This window comes from Nycticebus coucang, chromosome 7 (genome assembly GCF_027406575.1).
Source record: "Nycticebus coucang isolate mNycCou1 chromosome 7, mNycCou1.pri, whole genome shotgun sequence".
Lineage (NCBI taxonomy): Eukaryota > Metazoa > Chordata > Mammalia > Primates > Lorisidae > Nycticebus > Nycticebus coucang.
In genome coordinates, this window is record NC_069786.1 from 124,604,335 (window position 1) to 124,630,810 (window position 26,476).

The 26,476-nt window shown below is 37.6% G+C and overlaps 1 protein-coding gene across 9 annotated transcripts in view; it reads left to right on the plus strand.

Annotated features, from left to right (window-relative positions):
* Window positions 1–26,476, plus strand: part of AGFG1 (ArfGAP with FG repeats 1) — a 75,649-nt gene that overhangs the window by 15,136 nt on the left and 34,037 nt on the right. For all 9 annotated transcript variants that reach the window (XM_053597321.1, XM_053597320.1, XM_053597323.1 and 6 more), the window contains exon 2: window positions 7,374–7,467. In XM_053597321.1, the coding sequence (XP_053453296.1) occupies window positions 7,374–7,467 (94 nt within the window). The remainder of the gene's footprint in view (window positions 1–7,373; window positions 7,468–26,476) is intronic.

Sequence of the window (26,476 nt, forward strand, 5' to 3'; positions counted from 1 at the left end):
CTAACCTAATACTACAAAATCTTTAAAAATAACAAGTATCAAAGACTACAAAGTCTTTAAAAAAAAAGACAAGAAAAGAAAATAGTGACTAATCCTCACATAAATTGGATTTAATTTTGACCGAAGTACGTTACTTAAACATTAATTTTTTTTTTTTTTTTTTGTAGAGACAGAGTCTCACTTTATGGCCCTCGGTAGAGTGCCGTGGCCTCACACAGCTCACAGCAACCTCCAACTCCTGGGCTTAAGCGATTCTCTTGCCTCAGCCTCCCGAGTAGCTGGGACTACAGGCGCCCGCCACAACGCCCGGCTATTAAACATTAATTTTTAATTCAACCTGTTAATATGTTGTTTGGGATATTGCATCCTCATTTATAAGTGAAATATGTTTGTAATTTCCCCTTTATAATAATATATTCTCTCTAATTTTAAAATATCAGGTGTACCCAGATAAAGTAGAATGATTCTGAAGTATTTCTTCTTTTTCTGTTGTCTATAAGATTTGGCATGATCTGTTTTTTGAAATTATTTTTCACTTTTATTTATAAATATTAGTTGTCTGTTTTTTGAGACTTAAAAATAATAAGTTAACTGATGACTCCATACTGAATCTCAGAGTCAAAGCATTCTCTAATAGACATATTCTTATTTGACAATGTGAATGTTACTTTCTTTGCATTATTATTGCTTAATATTTTGATGCAGCAATTCTGATTTCTTTTCTGAATGTATTTATGTTCGTTCATTCTTCACAAGGCTTTTGTTTCTAGTCCTTATCTTAAACATTGTTATTGTTATTAAATTTTAAGCCTCTTTAGTTTTGTGAAAGCAAAAAATGGAAACCTAATAAACACATATATGTGTAAAAAAAAAGTCAGCAAAACTTTCATTGCATTTTCCAGTTAATTGGTCTGTAGCAGCTGAGTATTCCTCAAACGATTTGCACATGTCATCCTGCTCATCCCTGACCTTTGCTAACTAGGGAAGACATTCATCTGAAATTTCCTTTTGGAGAATACATGTTTTGAAAAAAGGCAGCTTTTTAAATAAATGCTCGAATGTTTTGCCACAAAAAAGAAAAAGAAATAACAAGTATCGTCATTTAAGTGTTATGGTTGGCAAACATTAAATTCCTCCCATTTTCTCCTTACAAATTGGACGTTATTGTAATCAGGTGATGTTTGTTTGGATTTGCCAGTGTGTTTATCAGTTTCTTTTCTCACCCCCTTTGTGTCTCAAGAGCTTCTTAGGTCTTTTTTCCTCTTAAAGTACATACAGTTTAAGTTTGAATAGTGAAGATCTCCTGACGTAAAGTTTTTTTTTAATCTGAAAATATTATTTTGATCTTGTTCTTTAAAGATAGCTTTGCTGGGTTCACAGCAGTTATTTTTTCTTACCATTGAAGGTAATGTTATATTATCTTTTCATTTCCATTGAGAAGTCTGTTATTAGTCAAATTTTGTTTCCTCTGTCCTTTCTGATCGCTTTTAAGATCTTTCTTTGAAAGTTTCGCCAAAATGCTTCTAAGTGTGGATTTTATTTGTCTCGATTTTGATAAGCCATGCTTCTTTTGTCTGTAGATGCATGTCTTTTATTTGATCTGAAAAACCTTTCCCATTATCCCTTCAGATGTTCCCACTGCTTCATTCTTTCAGTTCTCTTTCCTGAAAGAATTCATCAGATGTTTTGTTAGACTTTCCAATTTTATCCTTTTTTTTGCCCTTGTCTTTTCTATCTCATTTTGTGTCTGTGCTGCCCTCTAAGTTATTTCTCTTTTCTGCCTCCCCGTTTATTAATTCTATCTTCAGATGTGTCCAATCTACTCTTAAACTGATTTGCTTGATTTTTAATTTCCACATTTATAATTTTTCATTTCTTAAACTGTGATTCTTTGATTTACCTCATTCTGATACTTACATGTTCCATGTTCATTTTATTCCATCTTTCATTTATTTTAATGTTTCCTATATACTATGTTTATTTTACATTTGTAACTGGTAATTCCAGTAGTTAAAGTCTTGGGGAGAGATGGTATATAAATCTGTCATTTCTACAGACTCAAGCTCAGTGGTTTGTTTTGTTTTTAGTGATGGTTTTTATTGTAGGTTCATATTTTACTGAACTTAGTATTTACAAATCCTGATAGCCAAAATTGAAGATACGTTCCACTAATAAGGATTTGTGTGTGTTCCTGTTGGGATCCATAGAGCCTAGCAGCCTGAAGCTACTTTATGCCCTGTCCAATGTGTTAGGTTTAACAGAGGTATCTGAGGTTGAGCTCTGTCACCCCAGCTCAGCTATTGTTGGCATTTACCTTCTGAGCAATACTGCGTTTTGTGTATAGCATGCAACATGCTTCTGGTTTCAGCTCAATTTTAAATTTTTTTGTCTTTTTTTCCTTTGAAGGGGATATCCTTAGAGATTTAAGGCTCAGCAATATGTTAACAATTATGGTGGAGGTTTTTTTTATGGTAATTTTTGAATTATCATGTTTTAGCAGAGGTACCTTTTCAGACTATCTAGCTTGCTATACTGTTGGAAGTAGAGATTAATGAGATTAAATATGCCAAGTACCAGTCTAGATACTTTATAAATAAATATTAAATTTCTTCTGCCTTACTAACTTGCCAGCCAATTTGTGTAAGTGTGCTTTATATCGGATAGTTGATCGTTGGTTATTTGTTTTGGCTGCTTTTGTTAGTGTGTTTTCTAATTTAAATTTTAATACATTATATAAAATTTAAACTTATATTTATGTTTATAATTTCAGAGAAAAATATTTGTTTCTATTTTCTGTTCTGGAAATAAAGTTATAGAAAATTTAAGTTTTTCTTGTATGCAGTGAAGGTATAGAATGTTTTGGAGAAGATTGAACCTGGTAGAATTTATATATTGATAGAGATCAAAAGAAATTAATGAAATTTCTTTTGTTTAATAATTAATTTGTTTGTTGTATTTTGAGCAGTGGTTCTCAGCTAAAGAGCTTTTACCCCCTGGGGGAGATTTAGCAATATCTAGAAAAATTTCACTTGTCACTTTTTAGTTAGCTAAATGTGTGACTGACGTTTACGAAGTAGAAGCCAGGTGTGCTACTCCCCAATAAAGAATTGCCTGGCTGAAAATAACAATCGGTGGTGACAAGATGAGGAAACCCTGATTTAGAGAAGTAAAGAGAAGGGGTTATGCTGGTGGATAGCATAATATTTGGGAGAAAAGGTATCCAGGTTTCAGAAAAATCAAATGAGGCCTTAGAAAGAAATACTGTTTTCTCCTCTAATTCTCTTAATTCTTTTGAACAGATGCTTACATACTTAAAGACAGGATGAAAAGTCCAAATCTTCTGATTAACATTGGTCAATTTGGGCGGTGCCTGTAGCTCAGTTGGGTAGGCCACCTGCCACATACACCGAGGCTGGTGGGTTCAAACCTGGCCTGGCCTAGCCCAGCTAAAACAACAATGACAATTGTAACAAAAAAAATAGCTGGGCGTTGTGGCGGGTGCCTGTAGTCCCAGCTACTTGGGAGGCTGAGGCAAGAGAATTGCTTCACCCCAAGAGTTTGAGGTTGCCGTGAGCTGTGACATAACGGCACTCTACAGGAGCTGCATAATGAGACTCTATCTCAAAAAAAAAAAAAAAAATATTGTTCTATTGGACCTTATTTCTTGCCAGAATTTTCTCTGATAGAATAGGGTATATTCGTTATGGAAAATGTGGAAAGAATAGAAAATTATAAATAGGAAAAAAAATTCATCAATCCCATCACCTATACGCAAGGACTGTTTCTTTGCAGAATTTTTTTGTAGTTTTGAGAATACTGTATCATTTTTTTTTTTTTTTTTTTGTAGAGACAGAGTCTCACTTTATGGCCCTCGGTAGAGTGCCGTGGCCTCACACAGCTCACAGCAACCTCCAACTCCTGGGCTTAAGCGATTCTCCTGCCTCAGCCTCCTGAGCAGCTGGGACCACAGGCGCCCGCCACAACGCCCGGCTATTTTTTGGTTGCAGTTTGGCCGGGACTGGGTTTGAACCCGCCACCCTCGGTATATGGGGCCGGCGCCCTACCGACTGAGCCACAGGCGCCGCCCTCTATCGTTTTGTTTTAACGAGTGAAAACTGAGGATGAAGTATGCATACTGTTACACTATATTATTGTCATTTTCAAAACTACTTACTCTTTGGTATTGAAGTGTTTCTGATGATTTCTTATTACAAATAAGGTTTGATGAATATCTTGCATATAATTAGCTACATTTCAGATTGTATTTTTAATAGATTAGATTCCCGAAAGTGGTACTGCTGGGTCAAATGGCATGAATGCTAAAAATTTGAGATTACTCATTTTTACCACAAACTCATCTGAATGCTATTTAAGAGATTGACAGAATCAATCTTCATGTTTTCCCCAAACACTTTTTTTTTTTTTTTTTGTAGAGACACAGAGTCTTACTTTATGGCCCTCGGTAGAGTGCCGTGGCATCACACAGCTCACAGCAACCTCCAACTCCTGGGCTTAAGCGATTCTCTTGCCTCAGCCTGCCAAGTAGCTGGGACTACAGGCGCCCGCCACAATGCCCCGCTATTTTTTGGTTGCAGTTCAGCCGGGGCCGGGTTTGAACCCGCCACCCTCGGTATATGGGGCCGGTGCCTTACCGACTGAGCCACAGGCGCCGCCCTCCCCAAACGCTTTTATAAGTATATAATATGTATAAAGCTTTTGGAGGCCAAAAAAGGAAGAAAAACTTTTGTATTTCTTGTGTTAAGAAAATGGTTAGTTATCTTGAATGAATGGATATTAAAGAGCAATTAGAGAAAGCAACATGAACCCATTTAAAATTTTCATGATGTTACTTAATTTGGATAATAAATGTGGCCTTGCAAAATTGTCTGACATTGTTGTAAATTCAATCTTATTTTAAGTGTATTAAGAGACAGCTCATTTAAAGAAATCCTGTCATGAGTATTCTTGCTAAGTAGAAAAAAAATCCTTTCATAGTTTGGTTGTGAGTATGTTCTAGTTTTGTTTTTTCATAGTTTAAAAATTTGTCCACTTATTTAGGTAACACGAATACCTTCTTTGTTTATTAATGGACTCTGTGATATGGTAAGACTTAGAGAGATATCAATTAATATGCTAAACCAACTGTACTGCATCCGTGAGATTACATTTGTGTAATGTAATTTTAAAAGAGTCAGAATTAGTTTTATGAATTCATATTTCTTCATTGAACAATTTTGAGAAGTACAGGGGTATAATTCTTTGCTCAAAATTTTCTAAAACACATACTTTTGTAATAGTCTTTGGCATTTATTTCCTTGTTAAAAATTATTCCTTTGCCTGTTTCATTTTCACAAAAGAGGTATTACCAGGAAGGTGGAAAGGTAAAAGAAAGCCTTTTCTTGGACAAGAAAGAACTATTACAGAGCAAGTTGCAACTTAAGGAAATAGAGGCATTTTAGAGAACAATTTAAAGTGAATTCAGTCTTAATTTGGGGACAAGGTAGGGTGTAACTATTAATTTATATCATAAATTTTTCTGAAAGTGGTGAATTTAGCCTTGTTCTTATACAGTGTAATGCCTTAAACGATTAATAATGACTTTTCTTAAATTTTCACTTTTGGAAATTTAGAAGTAATCTTTGGAGCCTTAAGTTATGATTGCAAGTTATAAAGTAACTTGAAAGCAATACATACTGAAGTTATTTCTGCATAGTTTGAAAGTTTTACCAGAATAAAATTGTTGTTTAGTTTCTCTTTTTGTTCAGGCTCTATCTCCATATTTTATGACTTATCACCTGGTGGAAGAATACAATTAGTTTAAAATTTAAACAAAGAGAAGCAGAACAATGACAAAACTAGTTATTAACCTTTCTCCACTTCAGAATGTGGTGTAAGTTGTCCTAATTCAGATCGTGATCTGAAATATATGTCATCCATGGCAAGGGAAAGGGGGAGTCAGTAGTAGGATAGACAAGTTGAAGACCTGCTGTTAATTCTGAATTCTCCGTAGTGTTTTACTTAAAGTACCATATTTAATTGTTCAAAGCGTTTCCTGAATAATTTTGAAAGACTTTTGGTACAATTATTATTTTGCATCATTAGTAAACCTGTTTAATTGGCATAGATGATTGCAAATTGACTGACAAATTTTGTATAAACATTACTATAGTAATCTGCTGTGGAATCCAGATTCCGAATGAGGCCTTTATCAAAGGACATGACCTCCATGTGTTTTAAGGAACTTTATAAAGATTACTTGTTACTTTTTTTTTTGTAGAGACAGAGTCTCACTTTATGGCCCTCGGTAGAGTGCCGTGGCCTCACACAGCTCACAGCAACCTCCAACTCCTGGGCTTAAGCGATTCTCTTGCCTCAGCCTCCCGAGTAGCTGGGACTACAGGCGCCCGCCACAACGCCCGGCTATTTTTTGGTTGCAGTTTGACCGGGGCCGGGCTTGAACCCGCCATCCTCGGTATATGGGGCCGGCGCCCTACCCACCGAGCCACAGGCGCCGCCCTACTTGTTACTTTTCATGATCTTGTACTTGTACCCTTTCATAGGGTACTTTGTGATGGGTGGACAGCATGGAAGTATTTGATAGTTCTTACTCTGAATGCATTTCAAATTCAGTTTTTCATGTGTATGTTAAATTTCATCAAGATAAAGACCTTTAAAGGCCAAACAGAAAAGGCTTTCGGGCTGTAAAAGACCTTACAAGTAATTTAATAATTTATCCAGCTGTTGTTTTAATCCTTTCTTCATGTTCCTACTGTTTTCCTCTTGAGCACTTAATTTCTCCTGAGGTGACTGAAAATGTTCTTACAAATCCTTACTTGAATTGGTAGAGATGGGACTTAATTCACATTGATTAATTGCTTCAAGTTTCCTTAAATTAGTTTTCATACAGTTTTTTAAATTAGCCTCAAACTTATTTAAAGGTAAGTATTTGGTAAGAATATTTGTATAGTTTTAAAACGTCATTGTTTCTTTCTTAAAAAACATAAACTATTTATTTAAGCAGTCACTTTTCTGGTTCCTTACTGTGGCTTTCTTCACATCCATACCCTCTTCTTTTCATCAGGCACACACTAAGCAGTATTGGTGTTTCCTAGAAGCTTGTATGTTACAGGCACTATGTGCTTTTAACTAGGTAGCTAATTGAATTTACTGTTAAATACACTAATTATGTGAGTAACCAAACTTTGAGATCTATTGTGAAGATTCATAGTTAATTTTTAAATACTTTTAGTTTATGGAGTGAGAACACCATTTCAAGTTCAAATGTGCTAATTAAAATGTTTTCAATTATTAGATGTGTTATTTTAAAAATATAGTATATGAAAGTAAATTTGGTAAAATATTTTATCTTTTAGGCGAGGGTTAAATCCACCGCACAGGGTGAAATCTATCTCCATGACAACATTCACACAACAGGAAATTGAATTTCTGCAAAAACATGGAAATGAAGTAAGTGTTTTTAAAATTTTTAACTTTTTTTTGTTGGCAGTCATTTTAATAAGATTTAATAAGTTATTAAAATGGTAAATTTCACTTTCTAAAAAGTTATTTTTATATTCTGACTCTAGATATTTTAGAATACTAATCTAGTGATACATTTGGAATTAATGTCTAATACATAAATACCTTAAACCTAAAGTCAGAAGTATATTGTGTATTTTAAATTCACCAGTGTTGAGTGCAAAGTTTTCTTTTTTGGAGGGAGGACAGTGGGTATTGATGTTACTGTTAGTCTTTAATTAAAAGTCAAAGAAAGATGAAGAAAATTAGGTTTGTGATCATGTTAAATTTGTTACGCTGTTGTGTGATTAGCTTCCTCTTGAGGTTCTCTCTGGTTTTACTGAATTTTTTTTTTTTTTTTTTGAGACAGAGTCTCAAACTGGGTAGAGTGCTGTGGCGTTACAGCTCACAGCAACCTCAAACTCTTGGGCCTGGGCGATTCCTTTTGCCTCAGCCTCCCAAGTAGCTGGGACTATAGGTGCCTGCCACAATGCCCAGCTATTTTTTGGTTGTAGTTGCATTGCTTGGCAGGCCCGGGCCAGGTTCGAACCCGCCAGCTTTGGTGTATGTGGCCAGTGCCCTACCCATTGAGCTATGGGCACCACCCTTTTCACTGAATTTTGAAACTTTGGATGTGTACGCAGTGTTTAATGGTTAGCAGGTACTCTATAGGAAGGAGGCTAGGAATTCTGAGGGGCAGCATAGTGTATTTGTACTGTATCTGGGGAACCAGATAGAGTAAAGATTTGGAAATCTTTTTCCTTCTCACCTTTAATGGGCTTCTAGGTGTTCCATTCTATTTGTTTTTAGTTCTATGTTTTGCTATTAGTAAAAGTAGTAATCTAATATTTTAAAAATCAGTAAAACCAACAAAGAAAGTGGGCATTTATATAATCTTGGGGTAAAGATGAGCCACTCAGCTCAATTGAATTTTTTTTTTTTTTGGGTGGGGGGACAGTCTCACTTTGTTGCCCTTGGTAGAGTGCACTGATGTTATAGCTCACAGCAACCTCAAACTCTGGGCTCAAGCGATCTACTTCCCTCAAGTTTTCATTTTTTTTTTTTTTTTTTTTTTTTTTTGTGGCTTTTGGCCGGGGCTAGGTTTGAACCTGCCACCTCCAGCATATGGGACCGGCGCCCTACTCCTTGAGCCACAGGCGCCGCCCAAGTTTTCATTTTTTAATAGAGACAGGGGTCTCACTTTGGCTCAGGCTGGTCTTGAACTGGTTAGCTCAAGCAATCCACTGCCTCGGCCTCCCAGAGGGTTAGGATTATAGGCATGAGCCACTGTGCCTGGCAACTCAATTGATTGATAATAGCCATTGTTATTTATAGGAAAGTCTGATTTTCTAGAAAAGAAACAGTATTTTAGTTGTTATTCTGATTACATATCTTTGATAGTCTTAATAGACATACATGAAGTTAAATGTTAAGATTTAATTAGTTTCAACTCTGTTTTACCCTTAGAAAATGTTTGGAAGCAATTTGCACTCTACCTCTCTTTCCTTTTTTGGGGTGGGGTGGGGGGAGACAGAGTCTCACTGTGGCTCCCTGGGTCGAGTGCCATGGTATCATAGCTCCCAGCAATCTCAAACTCTTGGGCTCAAGCAGTTCTCTTGCTTCAGCCTCTCAAGTAGCTGGGATTATAGGCACCCACCATAAGCGCGGCTAGTTTTTCTGTTTTTAGGAGAGACAGGGATTCCTTTTCGCCCAGGCTGGTCTCAAACTCCTCAGCTCAAGCCATCCATTGGCCTTGGCCTCCCAAAGTGCTAGGATTACAGGCGTGAGCTTCTTAATATTTTGATAGTAATAAACTTAAAATTGTTTGCCTATTTGTGAGGCATATGTGTTTTTGGCTCTAAAATGGTGAAGAAGTATAAATTCACAGCTATGAAATATTTTTAAATATATGATTTAGAGAAGAGAGCACACTTTGAAGTCACCTGATTTTTCTGTGATGTAGTAATCAGATTCCACACCTATGGTTGAGTACGTGGCAGGAAAATATAAAGCTGGAGGACAGGGTAGAAGATTTTTGATGACATTAAGCTTAAAGTAAAATAAACTTGAATTTAATAATTTTATTTTTGCAGTTTTTTTAATTTATTTTTATTTTTTTGGCCTGGGCTGGGTTTGAACTCACCATCTCTGTTATATGGGGCTGGAGCCCTACTCCTTTGAGCCACAGGCGCCGCCCTGGAACTATTAATTGTATGAAGTTTATAAGTGGCATCAGCCTAGCAGTGCAAAACTTGGAGTTACTTTCTTAGGTTGTTAGCTTAGTATGCAAAAGTTTGCACATTTGAATGGAGTCAGAAATAAATAAAGAATATTATTCTGTTCTTCAATTAAAAATATAATGACAGTAGGTAAAATAAGAGTCACAGAACTGTAATAACAGTTCATTGGAGAAGTAAGTAAAAACATACTAACATGTCATTAGATAAAGTTGGGTGGAGAGAGGTCTAAAAATACTAAGATTGAAGGGAGTGTTTATTTATTTATTTTTAAGACAAAGTCTTGCTCTGTTGCTTGCCTAGAATGCAGTGGTGTGATATAACTCACTGCAACCTCAAACTCATAGGCTGAAGTGATTCTCCTCCCTCAGCATCATGAGGAGCTGGGACTATTGGCGTGTGCCACCAGGCCTGGCTAATTTTTCTGTTTTTTCAGTAGAGATGGGGTCTTACTCTTGCTCAGGCTGCTGGTCTTAAACTCCTGAGCTCCAGTGATCCTCTCTCCTCAGCCTCCCAACATAATAGGATTAAGGGCATGCGCCAAAGCATCTGGTTGGGAGTATGTATTTTTAATTGTGGTAAGAACACTAAACATGAGATCTGCCCTTGCAATAAATTTTTAAATGGACAATACTGTATTGTTAACTGGATGCACAGAGTTGTAAGAAATACGTAGAACATTTATCTTTCATACCTGGAACTTTATACCCATTAAATAGCAACTCCACAATTTCTCCTCAGCACCTGGTGCCACTATTCTGCTCTCTACTTGCATGGGTTTGTCTGTTTTAGATATCTCATATAAGTGGTATGATACAATATTTGTCTGTCACTGGTATATTTCATTTAGTATGATATTCTCAAAGTTCTTCTTGTTGTTATGTATGGCATGATTTTTGAAAGAATAGTTTTTAAGGTGGTAGCATCAAGGTAAATTTGGAACACATAGAAAGAAACGTTTGGTTTTAGGGAACTCACTGTCTTTCTTTTTTTTTTTTTCCTCCGGTTTTTGGCCAGAGCTGAGTTTGAACTTGTTTGAACTTGGCCACCTCCAGTAAATGGGGCCAGTGCCCTACTCCTTTGAGCCACAGGCGCCGCCCCCGTCTTTTTTTTTTTGGAGACAGAATCTCACTTGGTAGAGTGCCATGGCATTACCGCTCACAACAACCTCAAACTCTTGGGCTTAAGCGATTCTCTTGCCTCAAACTCCCAAGTAGCTGGGAGTACAGTTGCTCACCACAATGCCTGGCTATTTTTGGTTGCAGTTGTCATTGTTGTTTAGCTGGCTTAGGCCTGGTTTGAACCCTCCATCTTTGGTGTATGTGGCTGGCGCCATAACCACTATGCTATGGGTGCCAAGCCCAGAACTCACTGTCTTAAAAAGTAGAAGCAAAGTATAAACATTAGAAATGACTGGAATGGATTCACGAATCATAAATCCTAAAAAGAGGCATGTGAGTCAATAGACAACTGAAAGCACTCACCGTGACAGTCACTGTGCTAGGTACTGAGGTTCTAATTACGGATGGGTTACACAAGCCTAGTAGGCAAAGGGCTCGCAGTTGGAGAGACAGCTGGGGGACACATAATTGCAACATGGCGTTAGATAAATCATGATAAGAATAAGACATTTCCGAAGTTATGTGGAAGAGGGACTCAATCTGTTGGTGGGAAAAGAGGATTGGGAAGACTTCACAGAGGAGGTAAAAACTTTTTTTGGTTTTTGAGGGTGACTAGGACTTAAGTTGGAAAGGAAAGGCATTCCAGGTAGCAAACTGTACACACAGAAATAGGGAAATTTACAATAGATTGCCAGAAAATATATCAACCCTATAAATGCTTGTTTCTTGTTAAGAAAGATAAATATACCGCTATAGTTGTACCTGAAGACATCTTAGAATCAAATATTAGGTAAGTCTATTTGGCTCTTTATAGTATTAACAATATTTGTGTTTTAAAAAACTTGAGATGGGTAGAGGATAAGAATCAAGAAGTGTGGGATAGTTGGTAAAGTTCATCTTTATAACTTATAACCAAACTTTGTGGATTTCTAGTGCATTTGTTGTATTATCAATTTGTCTGTTTTTAACACTAGATCTCTTGAGTATAAGAGATTAGTACCAGAACTTAAGTTTACATTTCAAAACATGTTACTATATTTTTATTGTCATCTTTCAATAGTTTGGAAAGGACCATATTCAGTCACATAGATTTTGGATGAAAAAGTCATTATCATGCATCTTGTGCATGAATGAGTTCATGCCTGAAGATGAATGTTTCCAAAATTAAAAGATGAGAAAGTATTTTGGCTTTGGCAGCACTCTTGGATCTTCTGCCCCCATGGGAGAGTTTCAGTGTGCTTGGGAGTATGTTTGGTTATTGTCACTATTGGAGGGTGTTGGTGTAAGCAGGCAAGCACCACAAATGATGACTTTTGATGTGTTGGGCAGAATTCACCTTCATGCTTTGTGCTCTGAATGATTCTTCAAACGTTTATATATGGGAACATCTGTGTGCAGTCACCTGTATATATAATTAAATTCTGTCTTACAAACTTGCATTGCAGTTGTGAACATCCTATTGACAAAGAAAGTCATGCTTCAATCCCAGAATCAGAGTGGGAGGGGATTACTAAGGTGTAGGGCAAAAAGCATGGGTAGAGAGCCATTAATTGAAACCATCAGTGCAGTAGCTTACCACATTGGTATACGTAGGGAAAATTTCACTTTTCATTCAGAATTTTTTTTTTTTTCTTTGTTTTTTTTTGTAGAGACAGAGTCTCACTGTACTGCCCTCGGGTAGAGTGCCGTGGCGTCACACGGCTCACAGCAACCTCTAACTCTTGGGCTTACGCGATTCTCTTGCCTCAGCCTCCCGAGCAGCTGGGACTACAGGCACCCGCCACAACGCCCGGCTATTTTTTTTTTTGTTGCAGTTTGGCCGGGGCCGGGTTTGAACCCGCCACCCTCGGCATATGGGGCCGGCGCCCTACTCACTGAGCCACAGGCGCCGCCCTCATTCAGAATTTTATCAAGAATTGGTCACTGCTGTGGAAAATCTCAAAACTGATGGCAATCCTAATGCTATTCAAGTCATTATGTCTTTATATTTGTGTTGGTGGCTATGGCAACAAATAATGTTATTACTGTTTATAACTATGCATCAAGACCATACTTTTTACAAAGTTATATTATTATTTTCTACAGGTAAGGTTTACAAATTACTTCACTGTTACTTCAGTGCTTTCAGGCTTCTACAGTGTTTGGTGAACAGATACGTACTTTATTCAGTTGTACATTAGAACGTAATATACCTGATGTTATTAAAATGTTTTGCATTGAAGCACTTTATATTTATTTACTAAAATAATTTTTGAAAATTTTTTTCCAAAAGCAAAGTATTTCTTAGGAAGTTTCCACATTTATCTTTTTTTGAGACCCTGTCACCCTAGAGTGCCATGGTGTCATCATAGCTCACAACAACCTCAAACTCTTGAGCTCAAGCAATCCTCCTGCCTCAGCCACCCAAGTAGCTGGGACTACAGGCATCCGCCACAACCCTTAGTTAATTTTTTCTGTTTTTAGTAGAGATGGGGATCTCACTTTTGCTCATGCTGATCTCCAGCTCTTGAGCTCAAGTGATCCACCTGCCTCAGCTTCCCAGAGGCCTAGGATTACAGACATGAGCCACAGTGCTTGGCCTCCACATTTATCTTGTCATACTTTTAGTATCATAAAGTTATTTAAAAACAAAATCTATAGCGGTCTCCTGTATGTCCTCTTTTGTGATATTGTTGGTAAATCATGGTTTTTTCATTAAAAGGCATTACACTATTGAGTTAACTTCTAATTATCAAAGTTAATAGAAGGAGGGCTAGTGAACAGTGCTATAGATAATTCAATAGAAAAAAATGTAGAAGTAATTTTATTTTGAAATGTGTAGTTTTTATTTTTGAGTGGCAAATTAACCTTCCTAATTATGTTTTAGGGTTGAGAGTAAAAGAGCATTACTACTGATTCTGCACAGGCATACAGTGTATATGTAGAAATAAAACCATGTGTTACTTGCCAGTAATTGATTATTTTTGTGCTAGATTAAAAACAAAACAAAATGGTTGCTTTTAAAATAAACCCATAAGATGAGGTCTACTTTTCCTCTGTTAATGTTCAAGATTGATTTGTTCTTCTTTCTCTAAGCTTCTTACTTTCCCTTTCTCCTTTCCGTTTTTCCTTTCTTTTCCTTTCCTTTCCTTTCGACAGGACAGCGTCTCAGTTTGTTGTCACCCTGGGTAGTGTGCCCTGGTGGCGTAGATAGCTCTCAACAACCTCAAACTTTTGGGCTCAAGCAGTTCTTTTGCCTCAGCCTCCTTGGTAGCTGGGACTACAAGTACCTGCCACAGCGCCTGGCTATTTTTAGAGACGGGGGTCTTGCTCTTGTTCAGGCTGGTCTCGAACTTGTGAGCTCAGGCAATCCACCTGCGTTGGCTTTCCAGAGTGCTGGGATTATAGGCGTGAGCCACCTCACCCAGCCTCAAAGTAGAGCGTTATTAATCACCTACTATGTGCCAGGAACTGTCTTTAAGTGCTAAGGATACAATCATGAGCAAAACCAGACATGATTCCTACCCTCACCTAAAGCTTGCAGTGTAGTAGAGGAGAGAGACATTAAAGAGAGGAAAGGGCTTCAGTTTTGGAGTTGATTCTTGGGAACATGGAGATGCAGTATTTCTGAATGGAGTTGTACCTATAGTTTAGGCTTTTTTTTTATGAGATAGCTATTCAGGCTTTTTTGGACACCTTACATGTTTGGGAAAGATAGGGGCTACTTCATATTAGAAACCAGCACTGCCACAAGTGAAAATATTTTTGTGTATAAAGACATTTAAATTCACATGCTGTGGCAGTCTTGCTGGAGTATATAATTTTATGGTGATTAATAACTATAACTTTGTGGAGAAATTTATAAAATTTAGGGAGGGCTTGTTAAGTATATCTTGAAGTACAGTGGTCTGTGCTGAAGGATTGGATTTGTATTCAGCAGATTGTGAACCTTGGAGATGCCCGTCTCTGAGCATCAGTTTCTACAATTGTAAAATAGTAACAATGATTCCTATGTTTGAACTCAGCCAACTTATGAACGTTCTCAGCATATTTCTTGTCAAATAACATAGATATTCAGGTACTTATTGACTCTGAATCTAAGGTGTTAGATATTATGAGAGGATTATCAGTTTTTATTTTCGTTCTTATTATAGGTGGTTTTGTCGAGGAATTTTCATTTTCAAAGAATAGTCATGTTATTTACATTAATGACATGATTATTAATGACGCCGGCCACATGCACCAAGGCTGGAGGGTTCGAACCCAGCCCGGGCCAGCTAAACAACAATGACAACTGCAACAAAAAAATAGCTGGGCGCTGTGGTGGGCGCCTGTAGTCCCAGCTACTTGGGAGTATGAGGCAAGAGAATCGCTTAAGCCCAAGCGTTTGAGGTTGCCGTGAGCAGTGACGCTATGGCACTCTACCGAGGGTGACATAATGAGACTCTGTCTCAAAAAAAAAAAACAAAACACCAAAATATTTGGGTTATATATTTAAACTCTTGCAGCATATTAACTTTTAAGCTGAGTTTGAATAATAAAAACTGACAGTTATTTCAGTAACAACATATTGAGTGTCACTATAGAGTTGCAAAGTTAAGTTATATACTCATTTAATCTATCTACTATAATTTTGTTTCTCACAGCAGCGGTTGGCAAACTCTTTTTATAAAAGTCTGTAGGCTTGTAGACCACCTGTGGTCTCTTGCATATCCTTGCTTAAAATAATTTTTTTTTAAACAGTTCTTTAATGCAAGACCCATCCTTAAGTCAAAACAATATATAAATAGGCCAGTGGCCCAGTTTGGTCTGGAGACAGTTGATTGAAGACCCCTAGTCTATAGAATTAATTCCAAAGTTTTAAGTTTGCAATATAAATCCTTTTATAACCTGGCTTGTATACCCAGCTAAAATTTTTCTTATTCTGAGCAGAAATGTTTTAACTGCAATGATTTTTTTTTTTTTTATTTAAAAAATAGTTGGTTTAGCTACAGCTGCTAGGATGGAAGCTGTTGTTTCCTTAAGTCTTTGATGAATGTTTTATCCCACAAATACGAAAACCCCCAAAGGTATTTTTTCTTCTTCTTTCTCTCCCCCCTCCACTCCCCTTTTATTATAATCTAATTCAGGACATACAGTTTCATCTGTAAACTCATAAATTCATGTTGCAGCAAACACATAGGGACCATAAGAAAAAAAAACCAAGTACTATTTTTAGGCATACAAAAATGAACAATAATCTAGTCCATCTAGTCAGTGTTCAGATTTCCTAATGTTTCATAAATTCCTTTTTTCTTTTCCTCCTTCTCTTAGCAGTATGTTTCAATAGTGATCCAAGTAAGACCCACATGTTATGACTGGTTAATTTGGATATTGAAACTCTATACTGCTTATAAAGGATTGGGAGTTAGACAGATCACAGTCAGACTTACATAGGGAGTAGGCATCTTGGTGATTTGGGACAGACTTAGACAGAGGTTTGTGTCAAACAGAGGTTTGTGTCAAAGGCCTTAGGCCAGGTGGCTACTCTGGATCTGGACATCCGGTAACCTTGGTGCCTTGTTTAAGTCTCTGAGAAACAGCAGTTCAGGTGACTGCTAGTGCCTTGTAGGCAGACTTAGGCAGCACAGACAGCCACCTGGTGTACATCTGAGTGGTAGTTCTTCACTTGAGTGTTTTGCATTGCTGTAGCATCAGAACATTGTTTACTCTGAGTTATTTCCTCTCTTAGCTTGTTTAAGGTGGATCTTAAGGTTTTGATTTGACAGCTTTGCTTTTATAATTTTCTACTTTATCCCTGCACTTTTGATTTTCAAAAAACCACTAAGAGCCTGCTGTTGACAGTCTTACTGATAACATAAACAGTCAATTAACACATATTTTTCATTATGTGTATTATATACTGTAATTTTACAGTAAAGACAGCAGAGAGAAGAAAATATTATTAAAATAATAGGGAAAAGAAAATGTATTTACTGTCATTGCGTGGAAGTGGATTGTCATAAAGGTCTTTTTTTTTTTTTTTTTTATTGTTGGGGATTCATTGAGGGTACAATAAGCCAGGTTACACTGATTGCAATTGTTAGGTAAAGTCCCTCTTGTAATCATGTCTTGCCCCCATAAAGTGTGACACACACCAAGGCCCCACCCACCTCCCTCCTTCCCTCTTTCTGTTTCCCCCCCATAACCATAATTGTCATTAATTGTCCTCATATCAAAATTCAGTACATAGGATTCATGCTTCTCCATTCTTGTGATGCTTTACTAAGAATAATGTCTTCCACGTCCATCCAGGTTAATACGAAGGATGTAAAGTCTCCATTTTTTTTAATGGCTGAATAGTATTCCATGGTATACATATACCACAGCTTGTTAATCCATTCCTGGGTTGGTGGGCAGTTAGGCTGTTTCCACATTTTGGCGATTGTAAATTGAGCTGCAATAAACAGTCTAGTACAAGTGTCCTTATGATAAAAGGATTTCTTTCCTTCTGGGTAGATGCCCAGTAATGGGATTGCAGGATCAAATGGGAGGTCTAGCTTGAGTGCTTTGAGGTTTCTCCATACTTCCTTCCAGAAAGGTTGTACTAGTTTGCAGTCCCACCAGCAGTGTAAAAGTGTTCCCTTCTCTCCACATCCACGCCAGCATCTGCAGTTTTGAGATTTTGTGATGTGGGCCATTCTCACTGGGGTTAGATGATATCTCAGGGTTGTTTTGATTTGCATTTCTCTAATATATAGAGATGATGAACATTTTTTCATGTGTTTGTTAGCCATTCGTCTGTCGTCTTTAGAGAAAGTTCTATTCATGTCTCTTGCCCATTGATACAAGGGATTGTTGGCTTTTTTCATGTGGATTAATTTGAGTACCCTATAGATCCTAGTTATCAAGCTTTTGTCTGATTGAAAATATGCAAATATCCTTTCCCATTGTGTAGGTTGTCTCTTTGCTTTGGTTATTGTCTCCTTAGCTGTACAGAAGCTTTTCAGTTTCATGAAGTCCCATTTGTTTATTTTTGTTGTTGTTGCAGTTGCCATGGCAGTCTTCTTCATGAAGTCTTTCCCCAGGCCAATATCTTCCAGTGTTTTTCCTATGCTTTCTTGGAGGATTTTTATTGTTTCGTGCCTTAAGTTTAAGTCCTTTATCCATCTTGAATCAATTTTTGTGAGTGGAGAAAGGTGTGCGTCCAGTTTCAGTCTTTTACATGTAGACATCCAGTTCTCCCAACACCATTTATTGAATAGGGAGTCTTTCCCCCAAGGTATGTTCTTGTTTGGTTTATCAAAGATTAGGTGGTTGTAAAATGTTAGTTTCATTTCTTGGTTTTCAATTCGATTCTAAGTGTCTATGTCTCTGTTTTTGTGCCAGTACCATGCTGTCTTGAGCACTATGGCTTTGTAGTACAGACTAAAATCTGGTATGCTGATGCCCCCAGCTTTATTTTTGTTACAGAGAACTGCCTTAGCTATACGGGGTTTTTTCCGGTTCCATACAAAACGCAGAATCATTTTTTCCAAATCTTGAAAGTACGATGTTGGTATTTTGATAGGAATGGCATTGAATAGGTAGATTTCTTTGGGAAGTATAGACATTTTAACAATGTTGATTCTTCCCATCCATGAGCATGGTATGTTCTTCCATTTGTTAATGTCATAAAGGTCTTTATCTGCTTTCAGATTGAGTAGGCTGAGGATGAGGAGGAGGAATAGGAGGGGTTCATCTTTCTGTCTTAGGGGTGGCAGAGGCAGAAGAGGAAGGGGAAGCCGGAGAGACTGGCACACTTGCTGGATCTTTCATTGGAAAAAGTTTTTGAATAAATGGACCCATGTAGCCCAAACCATTAATATTTTAAAGTAGGACATTTTCCTCTATTCTTTACTTTAGCTGTATTATATAAATTTTGATGTATTTTATCATTCAGTTCATAATGTTTTCTGATTACTGTTGTGAGTTTTTAACCCATTGATTATATAGAAGTAGTTGTTCAATTTTCACACATTTGAGTTTTTTCTAGGTCCTATACTGTAATTGATTTCTAATTTAATCCCATGTCATCAATAAACATTTTTTATACACTTTCAATGCTTTTTCTTTTGTTTTAATTGAGACCTCTTTCATATGGTCTAGCACGTGGTCTGTCTTGGTGAATGTACTATGTAGACTAGAAAGGAGTGTATTTTCTGAAGTTTTTGCGTGGAGTGTTCTATAAATGTCAGTTATAGCTCTGATTGATATGTTGAGATCTTGTAGGACTGCTTTACTGATTTTGTCTAGTTAGGCAATTGCTGATGGAACAGTTAGACAATTGGTTGTGTATTTGTGTGTTTTTTCTAACTATCATTTTTGGCTTCACGCATTTTGAAACTTTTATGAGGTTGCAAACATATTTATAATTATTATGTCTTTTTTTTTTTTTTTTTGCAGTTTTTGGCCGGGGCTGGGTTTGAACCTGCCACCTCTGGCATATGGGGCCGGTGCCCTACCCCTTTGAGCCATAAAAGCATCGTCCTGTCAGTATGCAATGTCTGTCTTTATCTTTGTTAATTATCTTTTTCTTGAAATTTACTTTATCTTGTATCATATTGTTGTTTCTCTATAGTGATAGACCAACTGGAGGCGCTTTGTTTTCCAGAGTGTGGTGTTTGCATTTATCCTTCTTATGGATAAATTTATCCTTCTTATCCGGTTGTCTTTTTGAATCTATAAATTTCTCATTTACCAACTTCTTTTTTTTTTTCACATCTTTTTGCTGCCTCGTTCTATCTCAGCTCTCCTTCTGAGAGTTCATTTTAGTTGTGCTGAAATTGTCTCACAGCTTCCTCTGTTATTTTTTTTTACTTTATCTTCCCATTCTTTAGGTTGGAGCATATCTGTTTGTTTCCAACTAACTCTTCCATATCTCCAAGCTGTAATTTTTTAATTTCAGATTCTGTCTTTTCCAGTTCAAAAATTCACATTGTTTTGTTGTTTTCACTGTACTTTTTTCTGGGTTTTTTGGGTATTTTCTAATTTCTCTGCTGATATATTACACATTTTTATTTATTATAGACATGTTTTCAGGCAAAAGAGGTGGGGGGGAGGCAGGACAGTCAGGCATATTCAATCTTTTATTGGAAAAAATATATGTATAGTAGTTGCTTTAAATTATTGTCTGCTTAATTGCAAAATCTTTATCATCTCAAGTCTGTGACCACTGACTTTTGATTATGTGTTATACTTTTCCGTTTCTTTGTATACCTAGTAATTTTGGATTATATCCTGAACATCGGAGATGGTAGGTTGTAGAGCCTTTGGATTTTGTTTCATTCCTTCCAAAAGTATTAATTTGTTTTGTTCATTTTTTTACTATAGCAAACTCTGCTTCTCCTGTAATGGGTGCCAGATATTTCAGTCTTTAATTGAACTGTTTGAAATCAGCCCAACACATGCACAGGTCAGGAATGAGCTGGAGATCTGAACAAAGTTGATGCCCAAGTTCTCTGGCTTTCTCTTTTCTGGGATTTACCCCTCACTTTCCAGTTGCGGTGGTTGTAACAAACTCCTCTTACACTTTAAGATTTGTATTTGAGTTTTAGTAGCCCTGCAGCCATTGGTGGGGGTACTGTGGGGAGACTGCTTTTTTAAAATAATGGCACATACCTGTTTCTTGTATGAAATGTTGGCTCTTCTTCAGCTTGTTTGTGTTTGCTCTCTAGGGTCTTTTATGTTTTGTCCAGTGATGACAGTTATGGTTTCCACCATCACTGGAAGCTGCCTATTCTGTTCACCTTTTAAGTCATTTTTTTATTCCGTAAGTTTCCCTTCTGGTTATTCATCCTTATTCTTTCCCTCCCTGTCTCCTAATCCAGTCATTTGTTCAGTAGTTTATCACCGTTTGGATTTTGCTAATTCCGTCCATGTAGTGTCAATATTCTTCTCTTTTCTCAGTAGCCCACAACTGGTACTTGGATACAGTAACTTAAGTTCAGGTTTAATTTGGGAAAGGGGGAAAGACCCGTTGTTCATTGATTATGTGGTGTGTTCTTTTCTCAAAAGATATTTTATTTTTTCTGCTTTATTTTAGCTGCTGATGCTCAATGACCACTTCCATTAGTTAGGGATCATGAAATGGTGGTATTTTAAGTTAGTGATTTTCCAAGTGCAAGTTGGAATTTGTGGGGGATCTTTGAGAACTTTCAGAGATTTTGTAAGGAAAAAACAATATTACTAATAGTAAGACTCAATTTGCTGTTTTTACTCCTATTTTCATGGATATATAGTGGAGTTTTCTAGAAGCTACAAAACATAAAAATGCAGGAGCAGGGCGGCACCTGTGGCTCAGTCGGTAAGGCGCCGGCCCCATATACTGAGGGTGGCAGGTTCAAACCCGGCCCTCGCTGAACTGCAAACCAAAAAATAGCTGGGCATTGTGGCAGGCGCCTGTAGTCCCAGTTACTCGGGAGGTTGAGGCAAGAGAATCGCTTCAGCCCAGGAGTTGGATGTTGCTGTGAGCTGTGTGATGCCATGGCACTCTACCGAGGGCGATAAAGTGAGACTTTGTCTCTACAAAAAAAAAAAAAATGCAGGAGCAAATGGAAATTAGGTGTCTTATTAAACCAGGCATCCATAACATTTGCAACAATTAAAACTACTCTTCATTAATTTTGTTTTAAGATGCAGCAGTTTTATTGTTACTCTTTTGAAAAGTACATTGTTACCTGTAAATATGAGTAGATCCAGTGCATATAAAAAAAGCCAAAGTCCTCCTTATTTAACTTTTCAAAATAGTTCGTTCCATAACATTTTCAACAGTCACCAAGTGGGAGTCTTTTCTTTAAAGAATATATCACTATGAACTTATTTTTTGCTGTGTGTCAGTTTTAGTTATTCTTACTGATTCTCAGATTATTCCCTCTTCACCCAATGAGATAATCTGTCATTTGTCTCAGTATTGGTGACATTAACTTTGATTACTTGGTTAAAATGTATCTGAAACTTACTTAAAACTTGGCTCCTCTGTAAATCTCAGTTTTACATAGAAGAACTTTGCCTGAGTATTCCTTTTTCTCTTTCTTAACCTGTGAGCCACCCAAATATTCACCATATTAATAGAAGCAAAAACGAAGACAATATCATCCTCTCAATAGATGCAGAAAAAGCCTTTGACAAAATTCAGCAGGATTTCTAACAAGAAAACTTAAGAAAATAGCCATGGGTGGCACATTTCTTAAGCCGAGCAAGGCCACCTGTGACAAACCCACAGCTAATATACTGAGTGGTGTAAAACTGAAAGCTTTTCCACCTAGAACTGGAACCAGATGAGGGTGTCCACTTAATCGCCACTGTTACTCAGCATAGTTCTGGAAGTTCTAGCCAATGCAGTCAGGCAGGAGAAGGATGTAAAGGGCATCCAGATGGGAACAGAGGAGGTCAAACTGTCCCTCTTTGTTGATGATGTGATCTTATACTTAGAAAACCCCAAAGACTAAACCACAAAACTCCTGGAAGTCATCAAGAAATACGAAATTTTTAATTTTTTAACTGCTATTTTTTGTTCCTGTGTTTTGTAGGCAGTATTATTAAATGCTGTAATTATATCTTACATACAAAAGGAGGCAGTAATCCTGCATCTCTACTAAGGAGAGAAAGGAGAAAAAAGAAAGTCTGAAATCTATTTGGATATCTATTCATTGGCGTAATGAAAACAGATTCTATAATTCCAGAGCATCTGTCCTTTTCTTGTATCTTTCTACTTAAAGGTTATAAGCAGAGTCATGTCACATGTTTATTCTTTCTGTGCTTTTTATGAAAATAAAGTTTAGACTGAATAAAGGGTAAATACTGTGGGAGTGAGGGGAAACTTACCCTTCCCCCCCTAAATTTTCTAAAAGATCAGCTCACAATTAAGGCAGATTAATAAGAGAAAGAGATTTATTTACTGTGCTCTCGGGGAGAATTATAAAGTAATTATTCAGTATCCCAGTTGGATCCAGGTATACTTTATACCTTCCTTTTAGAGGGAAGAGGGGGATGAGGAATATAGGTAATTCTGTTAGGGGCATTAAGTGGTTGCTAGGGAGGATGGATAAATGGGGGAAACAGATTGATTTGTAAGTGATTCTCTTTGCAAATTAAATTAACTTTCAGTGACAGGTGTTATATTTAAAATGATTTGAGCCAGGTTTGGTTGCATTCTTGATTTTTTTTCCTACAATATGGTGAGGTAAGTGGGAGGAGAAGGAAAGTGGATTGCTCTTTTGATGGCGTGGTCTGGTGTATGCAGATAAAGGGAAAGCCTCCCCCAAGGCCTTTTGTTCTCTAAGGACCTTTAATTCAAAATACTTTTTATACCAGGGAGTCATATTTTGAGGTGAAATTTCCTAAGCTCCTTCACTATCCATTATAGCAAGTTTCTTCTCTGTCTTACTGACACTAAGAGGATCACACAGCTATCATATGTGATGTCTTGTGCTCACCTATTTTTTCTCAGCCTTATGTAACACTGTTTCTTACCTTTCTTTTTGTATATGAGTGTTTGGGAATAAGTATGAAGTTTCCTATTTTTTGCGTTCTTAGTTGAGTTTGTTGTATTGCTTGCCCTGTATATATTTATTATTTTATGTGGGTACTGTGCTGGATAGCTTCCAAATGTCTTTCTGGCCCCAGGCAGCTGGTCTGTCCAGATATATAATTGGACCCTCTCGTCCCCTGGCTTGTGGATAGGTTCAGCTGATGGGAAGCCTTGTCAACAGATCCAAGTAAAGAAGGAGAGAGGTTAGGATATTTACTCACTTGACTTCTTCCTGTGGGATTTTTGTAGCCCGGCTGCATCCTTCCCCTGGAAGTTGGTAGCTCCTGTCAGGCAGCCCTCTTTGTTTTGAGGGTGTGCTGACCTCTTTCTGTCTTCCTGCCTTTACTGCCTGGAAGTAGTAGGCCCCTGCTGTTACTAACCCTGGGGTATTACACTCTTGCTTGTGAATTTCCTTATAGCCTACCTATACTCTCTAACGGTGTCCTTATTAAACTTTCTTTCAATTATCCAAATTGTGCCATCTGTTTTTTTATGATAGCCCTGATAGATAAAACATACTTAAAAACATGTTAGATTCTTTCAGTGGCTATTATTGCACTTCTATAGTATATTAGCACTAGAATAAGGAAAAACATTACTCTGATAATTTCATGGATTTATTCTTTTGGCTGGTGTGATTTTATTTTTCATTCCTCCATGAGATCTCGGTTTTGAGTCTTATCAATCTGTTCTCAATAAACAGATTTCAGTACATTTTACATGGTACAACCCATTGCTTTAAATGTTACGGAAAGTTTGGAAGTAAATGACACACATGCTCGTGATTCTAATACAAGGCAGACTGAAAAAATGAGTTTCCTGCAAGAAGTACAGAGTGCTAGAAGAAGAGGGAGAATCTTCTATTATGACTGCTTTCTGTCTGCAGCAGAAGCCCACCATTTCCTGTGTTCTTGTGTCTGCAGTAGAAACCCCCCGTTTGTGTTCTGGTGTGACCTCCCTTCCCAGTCTTTGCTTTTCTCATCACTCTGTTACCCACCGCTGCAAACCACTTGAGAGACGAGGCACAAAAGTAACATAGCTATTAGTACCTAAAGTTTACTGTGTATGATGCCTGTTCTCAGAGTAAAACATTTATTAACTTGTTTAACCCACTCAACCTCCCTGTGGTAAGTTTTATTATTATTTGCATTTTACAAATGAAGAAAAATTAACTTGCTCAAGTCAGACAGCAAACAGTTGAAATTCAAACTCAGGCAGCGTGATTCCTTAGTCCAGGCTTGTTACCTACCACAACCACCACCTCATTCCATTTAGAACTGATTATCTACCTCATCACAAAGAGATCAGGACAAAGAAAGAGGCTTCAAGGTACATGGGAGGAGAGCTTGGCCTGCTAAATAAGGAAGTCTGCAGAGGCCATAGGAACATTAGAACACTGTGACTCAATTGATCAAGCATGTCCTGCGTATAATACAGTGTCCACATTTGGCCGTAGGGTGAACACTGCACACCGCAAATAATCCAAATATTGGTAAAATCAACAGTTAGGTCAATTCTTGCCAAAAAAGAAAGAGAATGTGGGTATGAGGTAGCCTAGGTAATCAGTGACCAGTACAGAAGATCAGAGATGCAGAGAGACCAAGGGAAGAGTTACATAATTAATGTCAAAGGGAAAGAAAGAGGTTATTTATCCCTTTACACTGCCTTTGTGTCAGCAGCTCTCTTCTCACTTGGGAGAGGGACATACTTCTACCTCTTTGGAAGTACACTAAGCTTTTTCTTTACTTAAATAAATTTTCTTTGTTATAGCTCCTATAAATTTACTTTTGCTTTCTATTCATGCTGCCAGAGATGCTCCTTTTATTTTTTTTTTATTTTTGTGGCTTTTGGCTGAGGCTGGGTTTGAACCCGCCACCTCCAGCATATGGGACCTGCGCCCTACTCCTTGAGCCACAGGCGCCTCCCTGCTCCTTTTATTTATTTATATTTTTTTGGAGACAGTCTCTTTTTGTCACCCTTGGTATAGGGCCCTGGCATCATAGCTTACACTCTTGGGCTCAAGCTATTCTCTTGCCTCAGCCTCCTAAGAAGCTGGGACAACAGGTGCCTGCCACAATACCTGGCTAGCTTTTTTTTTTTTTTAGGGACAGGTCTTATCCTTGCTTTTGCTGGTCTCAAACTCCTGAGCTCAGGGGTACCACCCGCCTTGGCCTCCCAGAGTGCTGGGATTACAGGGGGAAGCCATCACTTTAGGTTTCTACTCACTTGCACTTTTTTTTTTTTTTTTTGCAGTTTTTGGCGGGGGCTGGGTTTGAACCCTCCACCTCTGGCATATGGGGCTGGCGCCCTACTCCTTTGAGCCACAGGCGCCACCCTCACTTTCACTTTCTATCAGAGAAACCTTTAGTTGAACTTGCTAATTGAAAGTATGTCAGGTGGGTTTAGGGACCTGGATGCCATACTCCAACAAACTCAATCTATTCTGTGTCCAGCTTTTGCTGGTGATGGCTTTTTTTTTTTTTTAAAGGTGTTGTCATTGTTCCTCAGTGTCTTTTTTCTACAGTTAATTATTTTGGTAATTCTGGTACCTGTATACATAATCCATGTGGCCCCTTGAATTCCTTGACCTTTTCAGTAACCCTTCATACCATTTTAGACTTTTTATCCATTAATAACAATATCATCTCTTAAATTCAATTATAAGCGTCCAATTCAACCACCACTGATTCTCTCTTCCCAACCACCACTGATTCTCTCTTCCCCTCGAATCCCTGACTCCAGCAATTTTGGGACAGTGATCAGGATCTCCACTTCACTGACCTCCATTCACTTCGTTAAACCTCTTTGTTGGCCTTCACCCTCCTTGTGCCTCCCTTTTTATTAACCTTGCTTAAATTCCATGATCCGTTATTATAACAACCACTTTCACCCCTGAAAGGCAACGTTCTACTTACTTTGTACCAAAATGGCCAGTGAGGGCTAGAGAAAAACCTACTCTTGTGACCAGTTTCACTTTACAACTGCACCTGGCCCAGGTCTTCAGTCCTGCCTGCAGTCTTAGTTGGTTCACTCCTCTTCAAACCTTCAACAAAACAAAAAAGCTAGAAAGG